Here is a 25,982-nt window from a genome sequence, read left to right as displayed (position 1 = left end):
TTTAGATTTCACGCTTTAATCTTTTCTTCCCAAGAGTTGGATGAAAATCTTTTCTAACCATTTGTGTGATTTTTCATATTAGCCATCGAGGAAAAGCCAAACTCCAAAGAAGAGGGTGGAGGGGCCAAAGAATTGGAGTGAACATGGCTTAGTGAGTGGAAAAGCGTCGATGAAGAGCCCTTCACGAGGTTCAGCTACGCAAGCTACTCCATTAGTTGAAGACACGGTGCTTCAACATTTTGTGTATTCTAAGTTTTGCAAGGGGCAAACGGGACAACCATACACGAGCGAGGAAGTCCATGTAATTCGGGAGATGTTGGCGACCTACATCACATTTAATTTGTAAATATCGTTTACTAGCTAGCTACTACATCAATCCTAGCCTTAGCTTACTTATTATGTATTATACATGAAACATTTTTCTAATTTATATCATCTCTTGCGATTGTTATTATTATTTATGTTTTATTATTAATAATACTAATTATTGTTACTATTATCGTAATAATTATTATTATTATTATTAATATTAATATTAATATTATTGCAGCAAAAAAAATTAAAAAATACAGGTCAATATTGCAGCAAAAAAAAAATACAGGTCAATATTGCAGCAAAAAAAAATACAGGTAAATATTGCAGCAAAAAAAAAATACAGGTCAATGGCAACGGTTAACCGTTGCCAATATTTTTTTTTTTTAAAAAAAAAGCGCGCCATTGTATTTGGCAACGGTTAACCGTTGCCAACTCAAGCAATTGGCAACGGTTAACCGTTGCCAATTATTTTTAAAAACAAAAAAAAAGGGCGTCATGGTTAATGGCAACGGTTAACCGTTGCCAATTGCTTGAGTTGGCAGCGGTTTTGAACCGTTGCCAATTATTTTGGGATTTGGCAACCCTCAAATACTCAACGGTTCAAAACCGTTGCCTTTGGAGGGGTTTGAACCGTTGCCAATTTGCTCTTTTCGTGTACGTATGAATTATAAACTTTACTAAACTATATTTCTTTCTCTTTATCCAGGCCATTTAATAAAATCTTTTCATGCTATTACAGCTTGTGTATTGTTTAATGACAAATAAATGCAACTATATATATATAGAATGCTTGCATCATCATATGCCTAGCACTAGGCGAAAAAAACGAATTCCCCAGCGGTTCAAACCCCCCTTTCCCACCGGTTTTGAACCGAGTTGTATTTGGGGGGTGCTAAAACCCCATAGATTTCTCATCGGTTCAAAACCGGTGGGAAAAAGGACTTTTCGCACCGGTTCTTAGGGAAAACCGGTGGCAAAAACTGAACTTTTCGCACCGATTTTACTTAGAACCGATGCCAAAAGTCCCCAAAAAAAATTTAAAAAAACTTTTAGCACCGATTCTTTTCCAAAATCGGTGCCAAAAATGCCCAAAAAAATTAATTTTTATTTTTTATTTTATTTTTTATTTTATTTTTTGTTTGCATTTTTTTCACTTAAATTGATATATAAACACTAACATATATATAAAGTTACAGAAATTTACTTCTAATACTCCAAAAACCTGTTCTAATGAACAATATAAACAGCAAACATCTAACTAAATTAAACAGCCCAAACTAAGCAGCTCAACAGGCTACAAAAATAACAAAACACAGCGCAACACCAAAGCAGCAGAGCAAGCACATCAACTCAACATCACAGCACCCCAGAAACCAGCATCACAGCACTGCAAAAGGAAGCACACATCAACACCAACACAGCAGCGCATCACATCACATCAACACAGGAAAACTCGACATCACAGCACAGCAGACACAACACTGTAGCAGCTCACAGCAACAGAAGCTGAGCAGACACAGCCTGACAGCTAACATCAACAGAACAGAAACAACTACACAGGAGCATTGATCTTCAGCTGATACAACCATTTGCAATGATCCCTCTTCCATGAATTATCCATGGTGCTCCTATACCTACAATGGCATAACCTGCCTACATGAAAGGAACAAAAAAATTAGCTAACATATCATATCCCTTATGATTAGAAAATTTGTAAACATATTCATTCTGAAACAACAAAATTAAATTGTTTATTGGTTCATCCAAAAATGGCCTCCCAAATAGTCTTGGATTAGTAGGGGTAATGCAATGTTCTGATTCTTTTCAATCTCCTTGATCACTACTATATATGTATAATCTGCTTTCTTTCCTTCTCTACTATAATTTATTCTCAAATTATTCCCCAAGCTACCTCATAACAGAATTCTATTGTCATTTTCTATAATGCTCCACCCCTGGGTTAGTCTATTACATTATGCTAAATAATACCTTAATCAATTTCTGTTTTTAAACGAATAAATTCTAATATTCATCTCCTGGAGCTAACTACTCACCCACACAAAAATCACAAAATACTTCTATCACAAATAAACGCAGCTTTATAGAAGTTAGCTAACAAATGGGAGCCAAAGGAGGGAGGGATTTAAAAATAATAACCAATTAATAGAAAGAAACAAAAAATTAAAGAGGAAAAATGAATTAAAGGATTAAAGCTAAGGGAAGACAACTACAAAGCAGTGAAATTTAAACATTGTCAGAAGCACTAAACTAATTGCAGTTTCAACAAGTCACACAACTACAGTGTCTTCCAATCAGAATGGCAACAAAAAAATCAGAAATTGAAGGATACAATTGAAAAAAGATTGAAGTGCAAGGAAAAAAGAAAAAAAAATCTCGTAATATAAAATTATACAACAATAAAATCACTAAAAGTTAAAGCAATACATGTTACATTAATAAAATGACTGTAAGAGACTCTCTGCACTTATGAAGTAATGTATGCTTAAAGGGTGTGTATCACAACTGTTAGAATAGTACCTTGTCTGTAGATCCGGTTATAATTGAACTTTCATCCTGTGGAACAATCTTAATGCTGGTAACCTGCAAAAAAAGCAATGAAGTGTAAATAGTTTAACATTTACTAGTCCATATGGCTTTTGCATTGCAAAACCACGCATAAGAAAGACCTTTGAATGACCACTTAGTGTAGACACAATCTGTCCAGAAGGTCGATCAAAGACAACAACATTTGTATCAGTCCCTCCGATCGCAATGATATCCTATAAAAGCATGGATATATAAAAGCATGGTTTGAACAACGGCACTTCGTGCCCTGCTCCTCTTACAGTCGCAAATGTTAGCCCCTCGTATACCTCTGTCCATCCTCCAACCTTGAAAAAAAAACACATTACAGAACAATTAGGCATATCATATGATATATTTTTTACTTGGAATTCTGTTATATGCGGATTATGAAATAAGTTAGAGCGCGTTTTTTTTACGAACCTGTTTCTTGACATACCATGGATACCATGGGATTTTAACTTTCAACTTCAACTGTGCAAGAGAATACCTAGTAGCTGTTACTGGCACTACTGAATCCACATCTCCACTGCAATTCATAAAGATTTGAATAAATGGCAGTATATAAATCGCGCATTAACAATAAAATTGACCTAGGTTTCTGGTCGAATTAACACCTCTAACTACCATACGACTATACCATTAAGAATTATTCAGTAGCAAAGCTCAGTCTAGTTGGTTGATTGCATAATTCGAATCAAGTTCATCGCGACTAGGAATCTATCAAAGTTAAAATTACTAAGAATGCATGTGTTCATATTTCCCTACCCTTTCCTCTGCCTTGAGCTCCTCCAAGAAGGATCCAACCTACAAAGTTGGACTAGAATGGTTTTTTTTTTTTTTTTTTTTTTTTTTTTCAGGGAGCCACAATAACGGGTAATATTAAATTGATTTTTTGTCCATTTGTCCCATCATACTATCAAGAAAATACGACATATATCGTGCTAAGACTAACTTCATCCATTTGATACGCTCATTTTAAATTAGCCTACATTATATAATATTTAACTAATTGATGAAAATAGCATGTGCATGAGTTTTTAAGTTAGCTATAGTGAAAGTCTGTTTAAAAACACGGCATTAATTATAGACAAAATAATAAAAATATCCGCTCCATACGACCACACCCACAGAAGTATACTACGTAGCAGATAGAAGATAAATGTTGCTTAATTGTTACTTACGCAGCTAATAGGTTGGTTGGACCAAATACGAATATTGAAATTGCTTCAAGAGCTATTGTTGTTGAATCAAGAGACAAATATCTGGAATCACCCTTGCTGTACTCTTTCCCTATAAAATAAAAAATATTAGCAAATCGAAAAAAAAAGGTAATGTATTCAAATTATAGTGAAGTGAGAATCACCCTTTAAACTAACTGAAGGAGTTGAATTAATTGATATTAGCAAGAGAATTACATAATTCGGGGAAAATGGATCTAGTCTTGTCCTTGTAGAATTACAGACATGTTGTTACTTGTTAGATCAATCAACAATAACAACTACTACATCCATTCGTTTATGTTACGGAGTTTTTACTATGTTTCACGTTCGATTGTTTCCTTTTTACACTTGTTCCCCTTATTAGATAACAAAACAAATAACCCATCAACAAAGATTAAATCATTTGAAGTAATTACTATATATTGAAGGAGTAAATCAATAATAAGAAGTAGAACCTTAATCCCAATGATAGTCGGCTATATGAACCAAAATTTTATATAAGGAGGCGTGATGATAGAATGTAAACAGAGTAAATCGAGTAGAAAAAAAATAATACCTGAGAGAATCCATGTGAAGTAGAAAACAACAATTAAAGCAGCAGCAAAAATACCCAAAATGGTTTTTGCAGAGTAAAGATTAGGGATAAAATCTGACGCATTAAAATCTTTTGGAAAATTAGGAAGATGAACCTCCATTCTTCTTTCTGTTCTTCCCCAAATAATCTTAAATAATTAAAAGAAAGAGAAGTTTGACTTGAGATTTGTATGACAGTACATACAAGTTTTAGATTAATATATATACAATCATGAATCATGGACAAGTATTGTAAGAATTAAAAGCAAGATTATATACAGTAATATAGTTACAAAATAAATGCATGTAGTTAATTGGTCGCTGTCACACTCTAAGTTCAGGTTCGCCTTAAACTTATCAGGGACCCTGAGCTAATGGAGTTGTATTAATCTCATCAGTCACCAGTCTGACCACCCCGGTTTTAACCGGGAGAAATTTTGAAGTTGAGCTAATCCTTAGCTTCCTACTAGTAGATTTTAACCATGCTCCTCATCAGCCTCATATATGTGGGAATTCTCTGTAAGCAAAGGAAAAGATGTACTCCATATGACAGTAACTACAGGAGGATTACTTGATACACAAAATTAACTGTCAACTCTCCATGAGGCAAGAAAGTAATAGAAGAAATCGAAAACTTGTTGTAATGCACAGAAACAGATAACGCATTTTCTTAAGATTAAAAATCAGTTTAGGGCCAAGAAGAACACATTATCAATGCAGATCAAACTCCGTTAAAACAACAATGCTTTGCAGAACATCCGAACATATATAGTCTAAACCTAGTCCGCCTATCTAAGGGTAAACCATCATCTTACCTCGAAGCTGGTTCAATGGAGGTGAGAAAGCTCAGAATCGGTGGAGGTGTAGCCGTGACAAGGAGGCCGTTAGGGTGGAGGTGTAGCCGTGCGCGCTTCAATGACCAACCCTATATTACCACAACCCTAAAATTACTAAATTGAACAGAAAATCAACGACAAACCCTAGATTGCGAAAGAAAATCAATGAATTTGCACAACCACAAGAAAAATCTTACCTCGAAGTGAGTTCAATGGAGGCCAGAGCTGGTTCAATGGAGGTGCTGCTTCAATGGAGTGAGAATGCGCGTAAACCAATTCAATGGAGAGAGAGCAAGCTGCTCCAACGGAGTGCAGAAGGAGATGCGAAAACGAGAGGGAGATGCGAAAACGGAGAGGGAAAGCTGGGAGGAAGAGCAGGAGATGAGAAAATGGGAGGGAAAGAGGAGCAGAACGAAGAGGGAAAGCAGGGGGGAAAAGAAAGAAGAAGAAAGAAAGCCTTAAATCGTTTTTTTTTTTAACATTTCGCACAGGTTTTGGTTAGAACCGGTGGCAAATCCCTTTTCTCCCTTTTTCTTTTTTTTTTCGTTTGTAATTCGCACCGGTTTGCACCAGTGCGAAAAAGATGATTTCGCACCGGTTTTATAGGAACCGGTGCGAAAAGTCATTTAGCTTATCCCGCCCATTTCTTTTGTCAGCGGTTTTCAAGAACCGGTGCGAAAGGTGCGGTGCCTAATTCATTTTTTCTACTAGTGTAGATACCTGTTCAAGGCTTTCTCATTAGGAGAAAGTCTTGAATAATCCTCGATTGGGACTATTCTTGAACGTTTACTCTCACTTAGGTGGTGAATGTATGTCTTTTTTTTTCTTCGATTTAAAGGAACAGCTTGGCTTACCATTTCCTCAGCATGTTCCCTGGGTACATATCTGGGTAAGTAATTATCTACATCGTGTACTTGGAGAACAGGGGGGAAATGTTGTCGGATTTTCCTTAAAATTGGCAAGTCGGCATACGTTCACTAGTGAGATTAAACGTTCAAGGATGGGTTAGGTTGGAGTGATAAGGACCCTTTGGAAGCATGCATTTTTCAATATATGAATGGTATATGCATGTGTGTGTTTGAATTTGATTTACATAATATATGTAGCAATTATACATTATTCATAATATGTTGATATGTTTAGAGACAATTTACTAAATGGAGAAGGATCGTGGTTGGATATATGGTAGACGTGATACATTGGAATTCTTTCATGGGGTTCAAGAGTTTTGCGAGATGGCTTCATCTTATCAGCGCAGAATGGGTGTTGATTGCCTCTATTGTTCTTGTGTTGATTGTAATAATGTGAAGGTGGTCAATAGTGTTGAAATCATTAGAGATCATGTAATTTGTCGTGGGTTTAGGCTTAAATACCATGTGTGGATTTGGCACGGTGAATAAGGAGAGTACAGTGGGGATGTTGATGGGAATGATGTGCATGATAGAAGCAATGAGATTCGTGTGGACGAGGAATACGGGAATGATGAATATATTATTGATAATGGTGAGGATGGAGCTGAGGATGATCAGGTTGATGAGGCCGAGGTTGAAGAGGTGGATGAGATGATGCATGGTGTTGAAGGCGACGTGTTTGATTCATTATTGGAGGTTTCTAAAAAGCCTTTGTATCTTGGGTGCAAAAAATACTCCAAACTATCAGCCGTGCTAACACTTTTTAACATTAAGTCGAATCATGGGTGGGCGGACACTAGTTTTACTTCTTTGTTGACCGCGTTAAGTGAGATGTTGCTTGACGGGAATGAAATTCCTAAGTGTTACTATTATGTAAAGAAGCTTATGTGTCCATTTGGTTTGGAGTAAAGATACATGCATGTCCTAATGACTGTATTCTTTATCTAATGAATATGAACAATTGGAGGAGTGTCCACGATGCAAGAAGTCGCGCTACAAGCGCATGAGTTGCAATGCTGGTACGAAGGGATCTCTTGCTAAGGTGTTGTGGTATCTTCCCATTATTCCAAGGTTTAAAAGTTTGTTCTCAACACCAAAAGACACTAAAAACTGGAGGTGGCATGTAGAGGGAAGAAAGAAAAACAGAATGCTGAAGCATCCAGCTGACTCCTCGCAATGGAAGAACATTGATATGAAGTTTGGGAAATTTGGTGATGAAGTCAGAAATTAAAGGCTTGGGTTGTGCACAGATGGGATGAATCCATTTGGCACTCTTAGTACCCAACACAACACATGGCCGATACTTTTAGTGATCTATAATTTGCCTCCTTAGTTGTGCATAAAACGTAAGTATGTAATGCTTTCACTGCTAATAATGGGGCCAAGGCAACCTATAAATGACATAGATGTTTATCTTGCGCCACTTGTTGACGATTTGAGAAAGATGTGGGACGAAGGGGTTTCCGTTTTTGATGCTCATAAGAATGAGATGTTCACATTGCGTGCAGCTCTTATGTGGACCATTAATGATTTTCTTGCATATGGCAACTTGTCTGGGTACAAGAACAAAGGAAAAAAAGCATGCCCCATTTGTATTGATGACACACCAAGCATACACCTTGAACATTCTCACAAAGAGGTATACGTGCGGATCCGAAGGTTGCTCAGGCACGATCACCAGTACCGTAGGCAGAAAAAGGCTTTCAATGGGACAGTGGAAGAGGGGACTGCGCCTAGGCCATTGACTGGTGAGGAGGTTTATGCTCGAGTTAAGGGTTTACGAACAGTATTTGGGAAAACAGAAAAAGCTGCGGACTCAACTACTCTCTTTAAAAAAGAATCAATCTTTTGGAAGCTTTCGTACTAGAAAGAACATGACGTTAGGCACTATCTTGATGTGATACATATAGAGAAGAATGTGGGTGATGCTCTTGTGGGAACGCTGATGAATATTCAAGGCAAAACAAAGGATGGAAAGGGTGCACGGTTAGATTTGGAAAAGATGGGGGTTCGTCTAGAATTGTAGGCTTGGGAAAAGGTTAAAAAGGGAAAGGAAAATAAAAATGAAATTGTTTCGAAAAAAGGAAAGGGGAAGAGCAAGGGAAAGGAAAAGGAAAAGGGAAAGGCCACGGATGCGTCGAAGAAGACAGATGAGGGTAAAGGCAAGGATGAAAAGGCTTATTTACCTCCGGCTGCTACACATTGTCAAGGGTAGGAAAACGGATGTTTTGTGCATGTCTGTACGATATTAAGGTTCCATTAAGGTACGCATCTAACATGAATATATTTGTATCCTTAAATGGAGATTGAAGCTGACAAGTATGAAATCTCATGACTGTCATATTATGATGCAAGTTTTCCTACCAACTGCAATACGTGGTATTTTACCGAAGCACATGAGGGAAGCTATTACAAGCCTTTGTTCGTTTTTCAATACAATATGGAGCAAAGTGGTTGATCCTTGTACACTTGATGCTTTGCTGGCGGATGTGGTTGTGACTTTGTGCAAATTTGAGATGTATTTCCCACCCTTATTTTTTGACATAATGGTGCATCTGATTCTTCATTTGGTTCGTGAGATTAAGTTGTGCGGTCCAGTGTTCATGAGGTGGTGCTAGCCTTTTGAAAGACACATGGGTACATTGCAAAATAAAGTAAGGAATCCGGCTCACCCGGAAGGAAGTATGATTCAAGGGACCGTGGGTGTGGAGATTAGTAATTTTGTGGCCGACTATACAGTCGTTGCTGAACCTATTGGTCTTCCTACTTCTCGACATGAGAGTGTCATTGATTCAGTAAGGTGGGTTGCTTATGGTCCTAGGGATGATGTTCGCTCATTTGAGGGATATGACATAAATGGGTACACTTTTTGGACTGAGCGTCCAGATTTGAAACTTTCCTCGACCCAAAACAGTGGTGTAACGCTTGTGGCATCGTCAAGGGAGTTTGCAAGTGCTAAGGATAAATCACCCGTTGATACAGAGTTTTCATACTATGGTTGAATTCAAGAAATATGGGATCTTGATTATTGTAACTTCACGGTTGCTCTTTTCCAGTGTAAGTGGGTTGATAATATCAGGCGTAACGTCAAATATGATGACATTACTCTTGTAGATCTTGGCCACCTGAATGATAGTGCGGAACCATTCATCCTTGCATCTCAAGCTAAGCAAGTGTCCTACGTAACTGACCCAGTCGATTCAAAATGGTTTATTGTGCTAGCTGGCAAAAGAAGAATCCTAGGCATTATATTGGAGATGTTGAGGATGAGGAAGAATATAATGTGTTTGATGATTCAGCACCTTTCACTGTTCCTAGACCTGTTATACCAAATGACATAGACGACCAAGAAAATTATATGTAATCAGACCACAACGAAGGAATATTAGAATGAGGTACTATTATTTGTGATTTTGAAATTGAAGGCGATGAAAGTATTATAAAATCACAAGTTAGGTTATTTAAAGATTTATTTTGGTGAAAATGAATGAAAGTGTTAACTTACTTGCCCATTTTTTACATTTTCTTTTAAATGAATGAAGTAACTCTGAAAACATGTTAAATATGATAGGATATAATATTTTAAGTGTTGACAGTATTATAAAATCACAAGTTAGGTGACTTAGAGAGTCATTTTGGTTATAATGGAATAAAAATGACCTATATGTTAACTTACTTGCCCATTTCTATATTGATTTGTATTTATAATTCATAAATTTATATTTGATTATAACTTTACCTAAAAAATTTATTTCTATTTCAACTAATAACGTGTTATGTTTGTAATGGCAGGTGTTTATATCTCATGGAGGACGATGAGGACCTTAATTGTGTAGAGGATATGAAGGATAATGATGATTATGTCATTGAGGATGAGGACGAGCTTTATGATGTCAACAAGGAGAATGATTTGGGTGAGCTGGAAGATCAGGCTCAGGGGATGAGTTTGAGCGTAGGCTTGATGAATTTGAAATTTCAGTTGAACGTGTGCCTCCTATTGAAAATTCGATTTCTGAGATGGTTGGTGAGAATTCTGCTCCTCAAACTCAAAGCGAGGGACAAGGTCAAATGAACAGCATAGGTGGTGGGGGGGGGGGGGGGTAAAGGCACCGGCTATGAAAAAGGGTAGGGGTCCGACGACAAGTTGTAAGAAACCTGCTGGTCCCATGGTCCTAGAGTATGACAAGGTAGGCCAACCTACGGGCAAATGGCGTCGAAAATATTCTGTTCAAGTTGGCATATGTGCGTGCAAAATCCCCATTACACTTGGTTGGCGGCAAGTACCTCTAGGCTTGATTTAAATATTTTGGGATGATATAAGGGCAAGTGTTTTGTTGGCACATTTACACAATTATAAATACCTTCACCTTACTGTTGTTTGAAAGGAGAAACTAATAATCGCTTTTATTTGTGCTTGCAGAGTCAGTTTAATATTTCTAATGATGCCGCCAAGCGAAGGGTGTTTGAATCTTTAGTAGTGGAAAGATCCAGAGGCTTCAAGACCACCTTAGTTCGTAGATGGATCACTAAGAAAGTTGTGAGAAAACCAAGGAAGAAGAAAGCTTGCAAGGGAAAGGATAATGCAGGTGGAAATGACGAAGTTATCGAGGAAGACCAACTCCTGTGGCAAAAATTACCAAGCGTATCGAAGAATGATTGGGAAGCTTTTGTTCTTCAAAGAAGTCAAAAGGAAGCAATTGTAAGTTTGGGTAAATTTGATGACAATTGTATAATATATTGACTCTTTTTGAAGTAATGATACTAACATTTCTAATTATGTAGGAATTGTGGGAGAAAAATTCAAAAAATGCATTGCAGAGGCTGTACACCCATCATCTGGGGTCTAAGACATTTGGTTAATGGAGGGAAACGTTGGTCAAGGAGGGAGTATACCCCACTTCGCGTCTAGGGTCATCCAAAGAACCCTCTAATTCCACGATCACTACGTTGGTGAGTCGTACTGGAGATTTCATTTGTTCTCTGCATGCGCTTGACAAGGAAACCGGAAAATGGGTCATCAAGGCTCCGAAAACCAAAAAAATGGCAGATAAACTTGTAAGCTAACTATGAAATTGTGAACTTTATGAAGCTTTTGCATAAATATCACTATACAAAAACATTAACTATATTCATGTTACCTTTTTGTTTTTGCTACAGCTTAAGTACACTGAAGAACTGGTTGAAGGCAAGCTCGTCCCAATTGTAGAGAAAGACCCTTTTACCTTGGCTTTGGGACAGCCCTACCATCCAGGATGGGTAGTAGGTTCGGGAGGGACATTGTTAAGATGGGAAAAGGTGATGGGTGCAGAATACACCAAATCAGAAAGATCTTGAGCAAGTGTTAACTCACCACATGACTTGGATGCCAAGGTGGCATCAATTAAGGATTAAGTACGCAACAAGATAGTACGCGAATTCAATGCTTGGGAGAAGCAAATGAACTTACCGGGCTTGCCGTTCCTCTTGACTACACCGGTCGACTCATGTAGTCACCCACAAGGACGAGGAGCAGATCAGATACATGGAGAAGATGAGATACATGAGGTAGTTTTAAATCTATTAGTTTTGGCATATTGTGTTACGTGAGATCTAAGGTGGCATTATTGATTTACTATTGCAGGTTGGTACTCCTACACATGCAGACACGAGGGAGCTTGATAATCCAACACCTCATGAATTTCCAGATTTACAGGTGATTTGTTTGGTTCTAGCGTAGTGAATCTCGTTACATTATCAATTGTGTAGGAAAAGACCCCTTGTGATATGTTTGGTTCTTATAAGTTATCTTCTAAATTGGTGTAGGAAGAGACCCATTGTGCACTTCTACACCCGGGGCTATCAAACAGTGGAGATTTGCATTTGGTGGCGTATGCTAGTGCACAACCGACATATGATATGGTCCATTTGCGATCGCTTAGGCCACAACATTACTCGGTCGGGATTAATTCTGTGATTGTGGGGTTCCATGACATCCGACTACCAGTGCCAATAGAGGAGGATGGGATTACTACACTTTGGGAAGCAAAAGGTAGCTTTGTGCAATGGCCACGTGCTTGGGTAAGGTTGATCAACGAGGTAAGATTTTTAGATTTTGTGTTGAATAACTAATATGCACACTCACTTTTCCTAAAAAAAAATAAAAAAATTACAAAAATTCTGCACTCACTCAAGACTCCCCGGCCCCCATCTCCGTTGTCTGGCTGCTGCGGCCAGGGCTGTTGCTTCTTGGGCTACTGCGGCCTCGGCAGCTGCTACTGCTTAGGCTGCTATGGCATGTACAACTTCTGCCTGGACTGCTGCGGCCTGGGTTCCGGTTGTTTGGGCTGCTTCGGCATGGGCTGTTGCTGTCTAGGCTGCTACGGCTTGGGCAGTTGCGGTCTCGGCTGCTTTGGTTCACTCTTTACTCGTTGTGCGGTTGTCTTCCTTAGAGTTGGATTGATTTCTTTTCTAACCAATTGCGTGATTTGTTTTATAAGATTTTGAATAAAAGCCAAACTTTAAAGAGAAGGAGGGTGGAAAGCCTAAAAGCATTGATCAACCTACAAAGAAGATGAGTGAACAACGGTCGAAGAGTGAACAAGCATCGAGGAACGACTTTTCGAGAGGTTCAGCCATGCTAGCTACTTCACTTGTTGGAGGCACGATCCTTCAATCGATCTCTAAGGATTTAACTTTTCTACACCGTGTTAGTCTGTTGCCTAGTGACAATCCCATTGAAGTTGCACTACCTAAGGCATTATTCCACAATGATGAGGATGCAATTGCATGGATTAGCAAAGAAGATGTGAAGGAATTTCTAAGTGGTTCAATGCTTAACATTTCCCTCATACAAACATTCATGAGGTAATTCAATGCTGCTTAAATTATGTTATTCAGATTACTGATGATTATCCTTCATTTTTCCATCAATATTCTATTATCATCCATATAGAGCACTACAAGAGTAGTTACGTGACATTGATTCTCCTTGTCAAGTTGGGTGGTTATGCCCCGAGCAGACCTCCACTACTAGAATCTTAGCCAACCACCCTAACGTGATGTACTATGTTGAACAGAGTATCAAGGAATCAGTGCGTGCGAGAGATGTTGGGTTTCGTAGTGACCCACACTACGCGGAATGAAACCCGCCAAGACCCGCCCCCATAATAAATGCAATTAACAAGCAAAACATAATTAATAGCATAATAAAGGATAAAAGATTATACCTTTGACGCGTGCTTCGCTCAACTATGAGCTCTTACTTGAACCCCGAAAATACAAGGCCTCCGATGGGATCGTACCATCGAACCCGACCCGAGCGTCCCAAGCCTCGAAGGTTAGTCGAGGCCCGAAAAAATATAAACTTGGAGTTTTACGAATTTCAAGGTATACTCAACAATGAAGTTGCCTTTACTTTTCCACTCAAGTGTTCTTTCCCAAAAGCCAAACCTTTGGTATTTATAGGGAAAAGGGACTTGAAACCCTTGTTCATGATCAATGTAGGATCATGTGCAATTTTGATAATTTATTTAATTCTAAATTAAATAATTAATCAAGTGCAATCACAATGCAACAAGTGTCAAGGGGAGAGAGAGGGTTAGGTGAGGACCATGAATAGGTGGGGGGAGGGGACCATTGCCTTGCTCCCCAAGGCTTTTCCCAAGCCTTGGTCCCTACTCCTCACAAAATCGGTCATCAAGGGGCTGCTGGGCTGCTGCCAGCTAGCACGCCAGCTAGCACTGCCAGCTAGCCCAGCTAGCCAGCACAAGGCAGCAAGCATCAGCCCAGCCAGCCATGCGCGCTGCATGCTGCTGTGCTGGGTGATGCCTGCGATGCTGCTTGCTAGGTGCCGGGCGCTGCTAGCAAGTGCTGGCCCCTGCCTCCCTCGCCATCGCACACGCACACGCAAGCCCAGGCTAGCTGTTGCGTAGTGCTGCTGCCTAGTCACTCTTCGCACACACTCGCATAGCCAGCACGTGTGCTGCTAGCGAGCCATGCATGCTGGCCCCTTGCCTCGCCAGCCACACGCACAAGCATGCGAAGCTTGGTGCTGTGATGCTGCGATGGCTTGCACGCATACGCACTGAGAGAGGCTAGTGTTGCTGCTGCGATGCCCTACACGCACACGCACACACGCACTGGCCTAGCCATGCGATAGTGCGTACGCTTGTGCTAGGGCTTGCGATGGTGCGAGACACCCATGCAAGGCCCAGCATGCGTGCTGTTAGCGAGCTGATAGGCGTGTCGCGTACCTATCAAAAATAACCTAACTGACCAATACTAATGTAGACTGGCAAGTAAGGGTCGGATCCGAAGAGACTAAGGTTCACGAATAATTAAATGGACTCGAATTTCTACTAAGCAAGAATCAATTATAATCAATTATCTAAGGAACTAAGTACGAGAAGAATTCGAAAAGATGATTAAATCAAGTACTTAAAACATCCAAGATCTAGTTTCACCACAATTATTATCGATGCAATTGTAATTCTACCCTTAACATACGATATCAATCGAACGGGGAAAAGTAAACCCTAATAATTACCAAGGATCTCTCTCGAGTATCAATGGCTTCCCTAACATACAATCAATCCTATTCTCATGGTATCATGCATATTAAAGACATTAAACACGTTACTCTCACTTACCAATTATCAAACATAACTACTCTCGTGTTATGAATCAAACCCTAAATTAATTTACTCAAATCTGTTTATACCCAACTCTCGCTGTGATAAAAACAATGGAATAATCGCAATACTATAGTTACGTCTAACCTAGCATTGGCATAATCACAATCAATTTAGCAATTCAATTGTTAAAGTTAAAAAAGAATTTAAAGATTTAATTCATGCATCAATAATACTTGGGCTACACTAGATCTTGAATTAAAGAATCTACTCACACATGATTAAAGAAACAAAAATAATAATAAATAATGAAAACATAATTAAATAACAAAGGATGAAAAATAAATACCAAATCTTGAATAAAAATTGAAAGTAGAAAGCTTGAATCTTGAATTACAAAAACTTGAAAAGTAATAATTGAGAACTAGTTCTTAAGGAGAGAATAAAAAAAATAAAATAAAATAAGGCTTAATGAATAGTCAGGAAAAACAAGGCTAAAAAGTATTTATATGAGCCTAAAAAGATAAGAAAAACGGCTAAGCCTTGGCGCACAAGAATCCCAGGAGGCACGGACGTGCCTTTCTAGAAATAAAAACGCTGCAGAATCTGTCTTCCAGGCACGGACGTGCCTGACTGCTTGGCACGGACGTGCCTGCTCTGCTGTGCGTATCACTCATTTTAAATCAGTCATAACTTCATATCCAAAGCTCCGTTTGAGGCGTGTAATATATTGTTGGAAAGGTCTTCAAGTCTACTTTCCAATGCAATTTGAATCACTCCATTATCATTTGTATATCAAAAGTTATGAGCATAATAGTGAACAGGTGTCATATTTGTCAAGTATTTCATCAACGTTTTGCTTCAGTTCCACTCAATTAGCTCCGTTAATCCTGAAATACATCAAAAACAACGAAACTACCCATAAAAGCATTGAATCATCGAAACTAAACCAAATTACACCAAAATGGACTAAAACATTCGACTAAGCTAATAAAGCCAACAAAAAATAAGCTAATAAATACGCACAAAACACGACTTATTACGAGCCACGCATGCTGGATGGCTTGATTTTTGAGAAAGAAAGGAAAGAAAAATAAGGAAAAAAAGAGAGAGAATAATACTTACCCTAAAAATTTGATTTTTGAGACTCTTTTTGTTAGAAATTTTGGGGTTTTGGGGAATATTTATAGAGTAGAGAATAGAGAGTAGGTTTTGGCTTAATAAATAAGTGGGCTTGAGTTATGAAATATTTGACCTACAAAGGTTCAAATAAAGGAATTGGGCTTGGTTAAATAACATAGGGTAGGTCCAATAGGAGTATGTAAGGATTGTTTACATACGATTATTTAAACGAGCCCAAGTAATTAATAAACATTTAGCCCAAAATAAAATTTACTTTTATAAAACTTAACAATTAAAATACTTTAGCCCTTTGAAATATTTAATTAAAATACTTGAGCTTTAAAATATATTTTTATAAATACTTGAATAATTTATAAAATACTTAAAAATACAGGGTATTACATTCATGATGACTAGGGATCACAAATTAGAGAGAGGAAAGGAAAATGGGGAGGGGGGAGAATTAGGGTCATCTAGAATAGGAGGGAAAAGGTAAAAAAAAAAAAAAAAGAAAAGGTCGAGAAATAAAAGTCAATTGTCGGAATTCGGTCAAAGGTCGCTCATGACAGCCTAAATGAGATATAAGAAACTTTTTGCCACATTTTTTTTATATAAGAATTTTTCACACAAAATCGACAACTTAAAAGGACCTTTATGAAAAAATTTTCTACAATATGTTTTCCAAATTTATATTTATGTATATATTGATGATCGAAAATATTAATGTATGAAATCATGTATCAGCTAACGTGTTAAATAAAGAGTATATATTTAACCAAACAAACGCCAAATGTGTCACTTATGTCCTTAGTTTGATATATATCAAACATCAACATATCAATTAACGTTTTGGACATTCCATTATAGAGTAGATTAGATATGCTTAGAGATAACTAGCACGTTCTTTACTAGAAAATAGACTACCTCCATAATTGAAGTGTACGATACAGAATATTTTGATCTATATCTGTTACATTTTCTAGTCTAACACTACATCTGATTATATGATTTATGTAAAGCCAAAATTATAAAATCTGTCACACTAATTTTCTTCTGATCAACCAATAAAAACCAGAAAATTTAGATTTATTTCGATCTAACTTAAACTTATTTGATTCATTCATATATATATATACTAGATTAGTCTCGTGCGATGCACGATTCGAATAAATAAAATTTTCTAACTTTGCTTATTTTTTAATAGCGAAATTAAAAATAAAAAAATTCCCAATCAAATAATACATTAAACATTAAAAAAAATAAAAAAAATTAGAGCTAATTTCATTAAAAAAAAAATAGAGCTGATAGAAAAATTAAATGGTCAAAGGGATACCTAACGAAGAAAAATTAAACTATTATGTTAGAGAGAATAGACTGTTTTCTCAAATTGATACTAATAATAATATAGCTGAAAATAAAATAAAAATTATATTATGATGATATCATATACAATTTTGGAGGAAATTTTTTTAATAACAACATAACAACTTCCTCTAGTGAAATAAGCGGCCGAAATTTTTCATTTAAGACACGCGTCGCACCTTACATCATAGTTGATGTTGTTTTGGCTATTACGCAAAGTTTAGGGTGCTCAATGCACCTAATCTATATTTCAGGTGTTGCGGCCAATTTTGCCTTTTTTTATTTTTTATTTTTTTAATAGCTTGTGTGGATAGGCATTAGCGGTCCTACCGTACGGCAAAATTGGTTTGAAGTTTTATGATAAGAATTTTCAAAATGTGGCAACTTGTTTAAGGTACGAGTCAAGTGGTCAACTAACTTACGCTTTGATGATTGCACTTGCGTTTATTGTGAGTTCTATGGGCTGTATGTAGGTCCAAATTATTTGTTTTTGCTGATGACGATTGTTTATTGATAAAATATATGGTTAAATAATAGAGTGTGGAAAAGTCTTAGGTGTGCTTGGGTTACAATTACATTTATGATTTATCTGAATATTGGAGGTACGGAGATACGTCCACCAAGAATATCTTTTGATCTTTTGTCCAAAATGTATGCCCCTTAACTTGAAGAAACACAATATAAATAAGATATAAATAAGGTCCTGTTCACTTTACCTTAAAACAAATTTATTTAGTAATTTTAATTTCAATTCAGTAAAAATAAGTTCAGTTCAGCAAAAATAAGTTCAGTTCAATAAAAATAATTTCAGTTCAGTAAAAATCAGTAATTTTATAAAGGAAATATAACAGAGAATTAGTAAAATTAATTTCAATTCAGTCAAAATCATATAAGTTAAGCAAAAATATTCCAGTTCAGTAAAAATGATTTCAGTTTAGTAAAAATAAGATGAAGTGAATGGGGCTTAATAGACATTTTTGTAGACTGTTGAGTTAAAAGTTCCTTTAATTTCGTAACAAAATAAGGTTAATATACTTTGTATTAATTTAGGACTGAATTTATCTTTATTTGTACTTCATGTGTCCCTGAACGATATTCTCATTTACTCCCTCCGTCCCTTTTTATAGTTTTCATTTGGACTGTTCACGTTTGCCAATGCAACACTTTGACAATAAATATCATCAGTTGCTTATTAGTAAATAAATATAACAATTGAATATTAATAATCTATTCATCGAGACAAATCAAATAGAACACAACGTGACTATGTTATGTCTTATATATTAAGAGTAATTTAGAAGTTTCTCTCACATTAAAAATAGTGTCAAAATTACAAATGAGAACTATAAAAAGGGACGGAGCGAGTATATTTTGTATGGTTTCAAGCAAATCTAGTTTTACGTTTGGATATTTTAGATTTTAACACCAGACAAGAACCTGAAAATAGTTTTTAACACCCCCATAAAAAAAATTATTTTAAAACCAGACAAATTTAAAAAAAATGGATTTCACCACCACTTAAATGATTCCATTTAGGGGTTCGTTAAGTGAGGCCATGAAGCCATGTGTCGCTTTATTATTGTCCAAAAAAGAAAAAAAACAAAAAAAAAACAAAAAAAAATAAAATTAAAAAAAAACCTAAAACTACCCAGCCACCGTAGCCCCACCACCGCCCCACCACTTCCACCTTCTTCTCCACCTTGATCCACAGCCGCCGACGTAGCCACCAGCGCACCACCTCCCCCTACCTCACCGACCGACCTAAACCCATCCCCACCCTTTCCCACAACCCTAGTAGGTAATGTATTAATTGTAATATTTTTTTCAATGTATAAACTTAACTCAAATGAGAAATAAAAACTCAACGATCAAGAATGTAATAGATATCTTGAAGTTATTTTCCTAAAAAAAAAAAAAAAAAAAAAAAAAAAAAAAAAAAAAAAAAAAAAAACTACCTTGAACAGATAAGAGCAGTTAGAATAGAAATAAATAACAAATTGACAACATATATCATTAGTCAATGCAACATTATTGAATTAATAGTTAAATTTCGTACAAACATCATTTTTAATGAGGGAACCCCAATTTCTCCTCATGAGAAACACTTTTGTTTCTCATAATGACATTTTGGAAAATAATGTGATGTTTTTCACTGGTAGATACCGCCTGTCAATTTTGGATGAACCTCTCAGATCTTGACACATATTCCATGAGAAACAAAACTTGTTAATCAATAGGAGAAATAAAGAAATTTCCATTTTTAATCGTAGTATGTATACTCGTAATACATTACTCCGTATTACGAACTTATTTATTGCAGCTTTAAAACATACATTAATTAATCAACACTTTTTTTTTTTTTTTTGAGGGAATTAATTAATCAACACTTAATTATACATATTCATGATTATGCACTAGAAGTAAAGTTGAAATTAGCACAAGTAGTTTGGCTAAACAGCAATGACGAACTAAACCCAAGCCTAGACCTCGCTAAATCAAACTGTAACAAATTATCTTCCATTTGATACCCTCCTATCACAATAGCCGTCCTTACATTTTCTCCACCATCCAAAAAACCAAGGCAAATAACATCGCCATTCACCGCCACCATCGAGTTCGCCCCAAACATCCTCCAGTACACCTTCTCATTCTGCAACACTAGATCAATAGCCGGTACCCCAGCTCCAACTCGTGTGCTGGGGAGCGACTTCATGTCGTAGCAAACTTGGAATGGCGCAACTGCCTTAACCCTTGAGACGTTCTTCAACTCATTGACAAAGAAGTTTGTTACAGCCTTGTAGATAGAAGTATGCATAACTGTGTAAGGGTTGACAGTACTGATTTTCGTCCCACCGTTTCCTTTGTTATCTATGGTTAATAAGGCCTTGTACTTGTTTAAGGGTACTTCTTTTTCTCCGATTTTGATGGCTGTCACTCCAATGAAGTACTCAGACGACGGCTCTCCTGCGAATGAGGCGGCCGCAGTACTTACAGGATTGATGATCAAAGGTGTGTACATAAGACTAGATGACACGTCTATCGATTGAGGTGAATGGAGGAGCCTATAAGGTCCGTCCCCGAAGAAAACGACACCGTTTAAGTTGGTTGATGCGGATAAACAGATTGCAAATTTTCTAGCAAAACTGAAAGTTGATGAGAATTGTGAAGGAAGAGAGATTTTAGTCCTCCCTAATCCTGCAATACCTTGGACTCCTTTTGCTAGGCCTTGTAACAAGAAAGTGGGACCACAAGTGAAGAGGAAGTTGGGTACTGAAACCACTCGGCCCGGGTTTGAGCCGTCGGTGGAGGGGAGTTGCACCACATCGGAAGCAAGCTCGCCTCCGGTGGCGGTGTTAGTGATGGGGTTGTCAGGGGTAAGACCGCAGGTGTCGTTGTTACACCCGGGTCTAGGGGGTGAGTTGCAAGTCCCGCATGACTTGGAGTCGGCGAGTGAGCATTGCGCGGAGTTGCATTGAGCGGGGCGGTAGGTGGAGGAAACGTAGTTTCGATCGCAGTCAACCCATAAGTATGAGCCGCCAAGGTGGAGGGTTAATGGGACGGAGACAGGAGGAGTTCTTTGGGTGAGGTTGATTGTGTATTGGAGTTTAGAGGGGTCTTTTGAGACGGGGAGGACTAGGGCTTTCGGGCGGAACGAGGGAGCGGCGGAGGTGACGGCTACGAGAGTGAAAATGAGGAGGTGGTGGTAGGAGAAGGTAGCCATTGTAGTTGTCAAGTAGAGGAGGAAAATTAAGGAGTTGATTATGATTCAGAAGTGGATAATTATGTTATAAAGGGTGCAGGGGAAGTCAATAGTTCAATACTCAATAGGGAAATTAATTGATATTACGTGGGAGTGACTTATGATAAAGATGATGGAAATATCAAAATTGAAAAGTCAAGCATGGCGACTGAAAGTGCTAGGTCGTCGATCGAGTTGTTACATACAGCGCACGATTTCAGTTCTGGAAATTGTACATTTGTACTACTACCTTTGTTAAGAAATACTCCTAAGTAGACAGAAAGTTATACATTTTGACTTGTTAAGTAGGGGTGTTAAAACCGCATTCAATCAGACCCAATCCGAAAAATATTTGATTTGAATTTAGCCTCACATAAACACAATAATTTAGCATGATTTAGGTTTAAATATAGACTTGACCTGACTCGTCTTCACCGAACTTGACCCGAATCCAAATTGACACCACTATTGTTTAGTTATTAAATACTTCCTGATCATGTTTCAGCCATGATAATTCACTGTCTTCCTGATAAACCCCTGTATCTTACTATCAAGACAAAGTTCTCTGATTTCTACTTGCCTGGGGACATCCCCAATTATTCTAAATATAAAGACTATTATGGACAGTGGATACTTGATTTCTTACCTTGTTTGAGTTGAGAAATATCACTGGGAACGCTTATAGATTCTATATCCAAATTATTATTATGATAACCAAGCAGGGAATAATTCCCCTTCTACAAGCAACCAATTAGAAAACACTTCTCCATCACAGGGCAATCAACCAGGACCAAATGGAGGGCAAGAGGAAGGAGAAATAATGGAGGAGAGTAACCATATTGTTGACAGTTCCATTATGGAAATCTCAAATCCAAATCCACCACCAACCCCAATCATTATTGATATTTCATCTGACGATGAGGAGATGAAGAGTTTATTCAAGTAGAGCAAAATCCAAAGACAGCTGAACCAATGGCTGCAGAGGATGACCCTGAATTCGATCCTGGAAGCTATAAACAATGAAAGGACACGAAGGATGATGTTCGAAAGGACTAAATTTTTGTAGTTTCGCTTCTTCATACAGGATTTCTAGTTTCTTTTCCGTAGTCACAGTTATTTCTTTTCCAGTACAGTAATAAGTGGCATGGCCACAGTGAATCAATAAATCTATTTATTTGCGTAGGTTATTCAAATTCATTTTATTTATTTTCCATTCATTCCTTTATTCTTAAATAAAATTTATATTCATTTCCTTGCCAAATGATCCATTTCACTACCGAATAATTAATTTTGTTATCAAATTTCATATCACTACTCCAATGATCTGTTTCTTACTGAAATCTTCCAACAAATCATTTCTAAACTCTGGAAACCATGGGAATTATTTTTATTTATTTTTGTGATGCTTTATTAAATGTATGGTTGGTTAGCAATAAAAAAATGTGTTGATCAAGCTGCAAAATTGGAGAGTTGTAATTTTTGCAACCTCAATTTAGTGGCTTAAATTAAATATGTAAGTATGATTGGTATATGCTAGAAGGATGGGTGTCTAATTTGAGAGCTAACCATGACCATAATTAATAAAGACCCCTTGTTTCAATTTAGGAGAAGGAAGATTGCAGGAGGGAGTCGAAACAATAATGATGGAGGAGGTGAGCTGAGTGAAGTTGTAAGGCAGTTGGTCGCGGTTGCCCAATAGTTAGCAAGGAACTCGACCAACAATGGGGATGCTCAGGGAGAATTGTTCAAAAAGGTGGCACATAGCAAGCCACCAACTTATCAAGGAGAGTTAGACCCAGCTGTGCTAGAAAACTAGTTAAGGGAGTTTGAGAAATTGTTTGGGGCAGTAGGGTGCCTAGAAAATTCTAAACTAGGCTGTGCTACCTTTTACCTCAGGGGTGTAATTGACCTTTGGTGGTAACAAAATGAAGCTACCATTAAGGCACTACCTAGTTTCAATTGGACTATGTTTCAGGAGAAGGTGGGGGACAAGTTTTACCCTAGTTTTCTATAGAAACAGAAAGCTGAAGAATTTTCTAACTTAAATATGGGAGAGATGTTAGTAACTGAGTTTTATACCAAGTTTATTGAGCTGTCAAGGTTTTCCAAAGCATTTGTTTCTAAAGAAAAAGCTAAAGCTAGGAAGTTCGAGAGTGGGTTGGCTACTGATCTCCAACTAAAACTCTGTGGACAAGTGTTTGAAACTTTGGATGAAGTTTATGGAAGGTCTTGCACACCTCTATGCTTTAGAATTGAAGAAAAAGAAGGAGTTAGCTGAGGTGGAAGGAAAGAAAAAGAGAAAGGAGATTGGACAGAGCTCTGGGAACCATTAAGGTAACAAGAACAATTTTAAGAAGCAGAAATACCACCACAACAACAACTTCAACAGCAGCAGTAACTTCTATCACTAGTAGAAAAAATGAATTACGCAGCGCACTTTTTGCAACGATTCTTGAAAACCGATGGGAAAAGAAATGGGCGGGATTGGGGAAGGTACTTTTCGCACCGGTTCCTAATAACCCGGTGCAAAATCATCTTTTTCACACCGGTTAAAACCGGTGCGAATTAGGAAATATTAAAAAAAAAGGGTGGAAGGGATTTTGCACCGGTTCAGACCAAACCGGTGCTAAATACTGTTTTCGCACCGGTTCAAACCGGTGCCAAATTTTTTTTTAAAAAAGGGGCTGCGTCTTTTCTTCTTCTTTCTTTCTTTCTTTCCATGTTCTGTTTTAATTTCCCTCTCGTTTTCGCCTTCGTTCTCTTTCCTAAGTCCCGAATTTTCACCTTCTCCATTGAAGTGGTTGCCCCACCTTTCTCACTCCATTGAAGCAGCACCTCCGCCTCCATTGAATCGTGCTCTATATTCTCCATTGAAGCCGAATCTGAGCTTTCTCACCTCCATTGAAGCAGCTTCGAGGTAATGTGGTCTTCTTAAACTATCCGAATCCTTCGCAATCTAGGGTTTTTCGTTGATTTGTTTTTCAATTTCATAATTCTAGGGTTAGTCTGCTTCTTCACGTTTGATTTTCGTTTTTTTTTTGTTTTTTTATTATTGGATTACAATCATTCCCAGCTAACCATATGACCCTTAGGGATATCCTTAGGGATGAACTTTTCGGCTTCTTGCTGTAAACTCAACGATGGCCAAAAACACCATTGACGGCAAGCTAAGACTCACATTCATACTCTGATGAATGTATAACTTTGCTGCTCATTTTCCTGCACTTGTTTAAGGATACTTTGAAGAACTTACCCTTCATTTTTTTTATTTATGCTTAGGTAAAACTTAAATAAAAGAAAAGAAGTTTCTTTTTATTGTTTTGTTTGTTGATTTGTTTTTAGTATGTGTGACGGATATGAGAGGAATGTGTGAGAGGGGGCTATATATAATGTGTACCTTGAAAAGTGCCACTCCAAGACATTTAATGTCTCACAAAGAGGACCCAAATAATGTTGTCTTAGTGAGAGGTGAGAGAGGCTGCTTTTAAAGCCATAAGTAAGGATGAAGTCACGAAAATTCTGATTAATTATTCCAAATCTAATGCAAGTGTATTCAACTATCGTAGTTCAAGTGTCCATTATACGTTTGGTATAAACTCACATCCTATAAGCGAAGATACCTATTTGGTAAACTTTTATAAGCTTTGATACCAAATTTAAGATTGAATCTTGTTTGCACTCTTACCTTTATGATTCTTTTTACCAAATTCGAGATTGAATCTTGTTTGCACTCTTACCTTTATGCATTATACTTTAGCAATGTATGTAGCTGTTAATTACTTACTAACTTTTGTTTTTTGTTTTTGTTTTTTGTTTTTAATTTTTTATAGATTCATATGTGAATTGAAGTACAAGTTTAGCTGCTTGAAGACTACATATTGTAGATATAGTGGAAAGTTAGAAAGAATACATCCATTGTACTTGCTATAGTGGTATGAATTATAAACTTTTCTAATCTATATTCCTTTTTCTTTATTCATTTAATGAAAGTTTTTCATGCTATTACAACTTGTGTATTGTTTAATGACAAATAAATACAACAATATATAAATGCTTGCATCATCATATGCCTAGATACCCGTTCAAGGCTTTCTCATTAGGAGAAGTCTTGAATAGTCCCTGGTTAGGACTGTTCTTGAACGTTTACTCTCACTTAGGTGGTGAATGTATGTCTTTTTTTTTCAATTTTAAGGAACATCTTGGCATATCATTTCCTCACCATGTTCTCTGGGTACATATGTGGGTAAGTAATTATCTACATCGTGTACTTGGAGAACTAGGGGGAAATGCTGCCGAATTTTCCTTAAAATTAGAAAGTCGACATATATTCACTAGTGAGAATACACGTTCAAGGATGGGTTAGGTTGGAGCGATAAGGACCCTTTGGAAGCATATATGCATTTTTTTTACTATAAGAATATTATATGCATAATGTGTGTTAGAATTTTATTTACATATATAATATATGTAGCAATTATACATTATTCGTAATATGTTTCTATGTTTAGAGACAATTTACTCAATGGACAAGGATCGTGGTTGGATGTATGGTAGACGTGATACATTGCAATTCCTTGATGGGGTTCAAGAGTTTTGCGAGAGGGCTTTATCTTATCAGCGCAGAATGGGTGTCGATTGCCTCTATTGTCCTTGTGTTGATTGTAATAATGTGAAGGTGGTCAATAGTGTTGATATCATTAGAGATCATG

General features: G+C 37.2%; 2 protein-coding genes across 5 annotated transcripts; both read right to left on the bottom strand.

Annotated features, from left to right (window-relative positions):
- Positions 1-1,458: 1,458 nt before the first annotated feature.
- LOC110716058 (serine carboxypeptidase-like 25) lies at positions 1,459-5,983 on the bottom strand. Of its 4 annotated transcripts, none has more exons than XR_002510372.1 (7): positions 5,728-5,983; positions 5,510-5,644; positions 4,083-4,191; positions 3,322-3,427; positions 3,003-3,206; positions 2,854-2,916; positions 1,459-1,968 (listed from the first exon to the last, which is right to left on the bottom strand). XR_002510372.1 is itself a non-coding variant. In XM_021894692.1 (6 exons), exons 1-4 carry the CDS (start codon positions 4,814-4,816, stop codon positions 3,096-3,098), a joined length of 465 nt encoding a protein of 154 aa, XP_021750384.1. In that variant the 5' UTR covers positions 4,817-5,497; the 3' UTR covers positions 1,459-1,968; positions 2,854-2,916; positions 3,003-3,095. The 4 variants fall into 4 exon arrangements, 2 of the variants coding, with proteins under 2 accessions (XP_021750384.1, XP_021750385.1); XR_002510371.1 differs by having other exon boundaries at positions 5,510-5,619; XM_021894692.1 differs by lacking the exons at positions 5,510-5,644; positions 5,728-5,983 and adding an exon at positions 4,678-5,497.
- A 13,531-nt stretch (positions 5,984-19,514) lies between these two features.
- LOC110716020 (basic 7S globulin-like) lies at positions 19,515-21,369 on the bottom strand. The gene has a single exon (XM_021894653.1). It carries the CDS (start codon positions 21,253-21,255, stop codon positions 19,942-19,944), a length of 1,314 nt encoding a protein of 437 aa, XP_021750345.1. The 5' UTR covers positions 21,256-21,369; the 3' UTR covers positions 19,515-19,941.
- Between the last annotated feature and the right edge of the window lie 4,613 nt (positions 21,370-25,982).

The sequence above is a fragment of the Chenopodium quinoa genome, unplaced genomic scaffold (assembly GCF_001683475.1).
Source record: "Chenopodium quinoa cultivar QQ74 unplaced genomic scaffold, ASM168347v1, whole genome shotgun sequence".
Classification (NCBI taxonomy): Eukaryota; Viridiplantae; Streptophyta; class Magnoliopsida; order Caryophyllales; family Amaranthaceae; genus Chenopodium; species Chenopodium quinoa.
Note: the sequence above shows the minus strand (reverse complement) of the source record. Positions and strands in the feature narration are given on the sequence as shown.

What these genes read in the sequence shown, in the direction of transcription:
- LOC110716020 (XM_021894653.1), bottom strand. Translation starts at nt 21,255, where the DNA reads ATGGCTACCTTCTCCTACCACCACCTCCTCATTTTCACTCTCGTAGCC.
- LOC110716058 (XM_021894692.1), bottom strand. Translation starts at nt 4,816, where the DNA reads ATGGAGGTTCATCTTCCTAATTTTCCAAAAGATTTTAATGCGTCAGAT. An exon ending in CTTCACATGGATTCTCTCAG is followed by an intron (nt 4,192 to 4,677) that starts GTATTATTTTTT and finishes TTTATTTTATAG; the next exon opens with GGAAAGAGTACAGCAAGGGT. An exon ending in CCAACCAACCTATTAGCTGC is followed by an intron (nt 3,428 to 4,082) that starts GTAAGTAACAAT and finishes TATGAATTGCAG; the next exon opens with TGGAGATGTGGATTCAGTAG.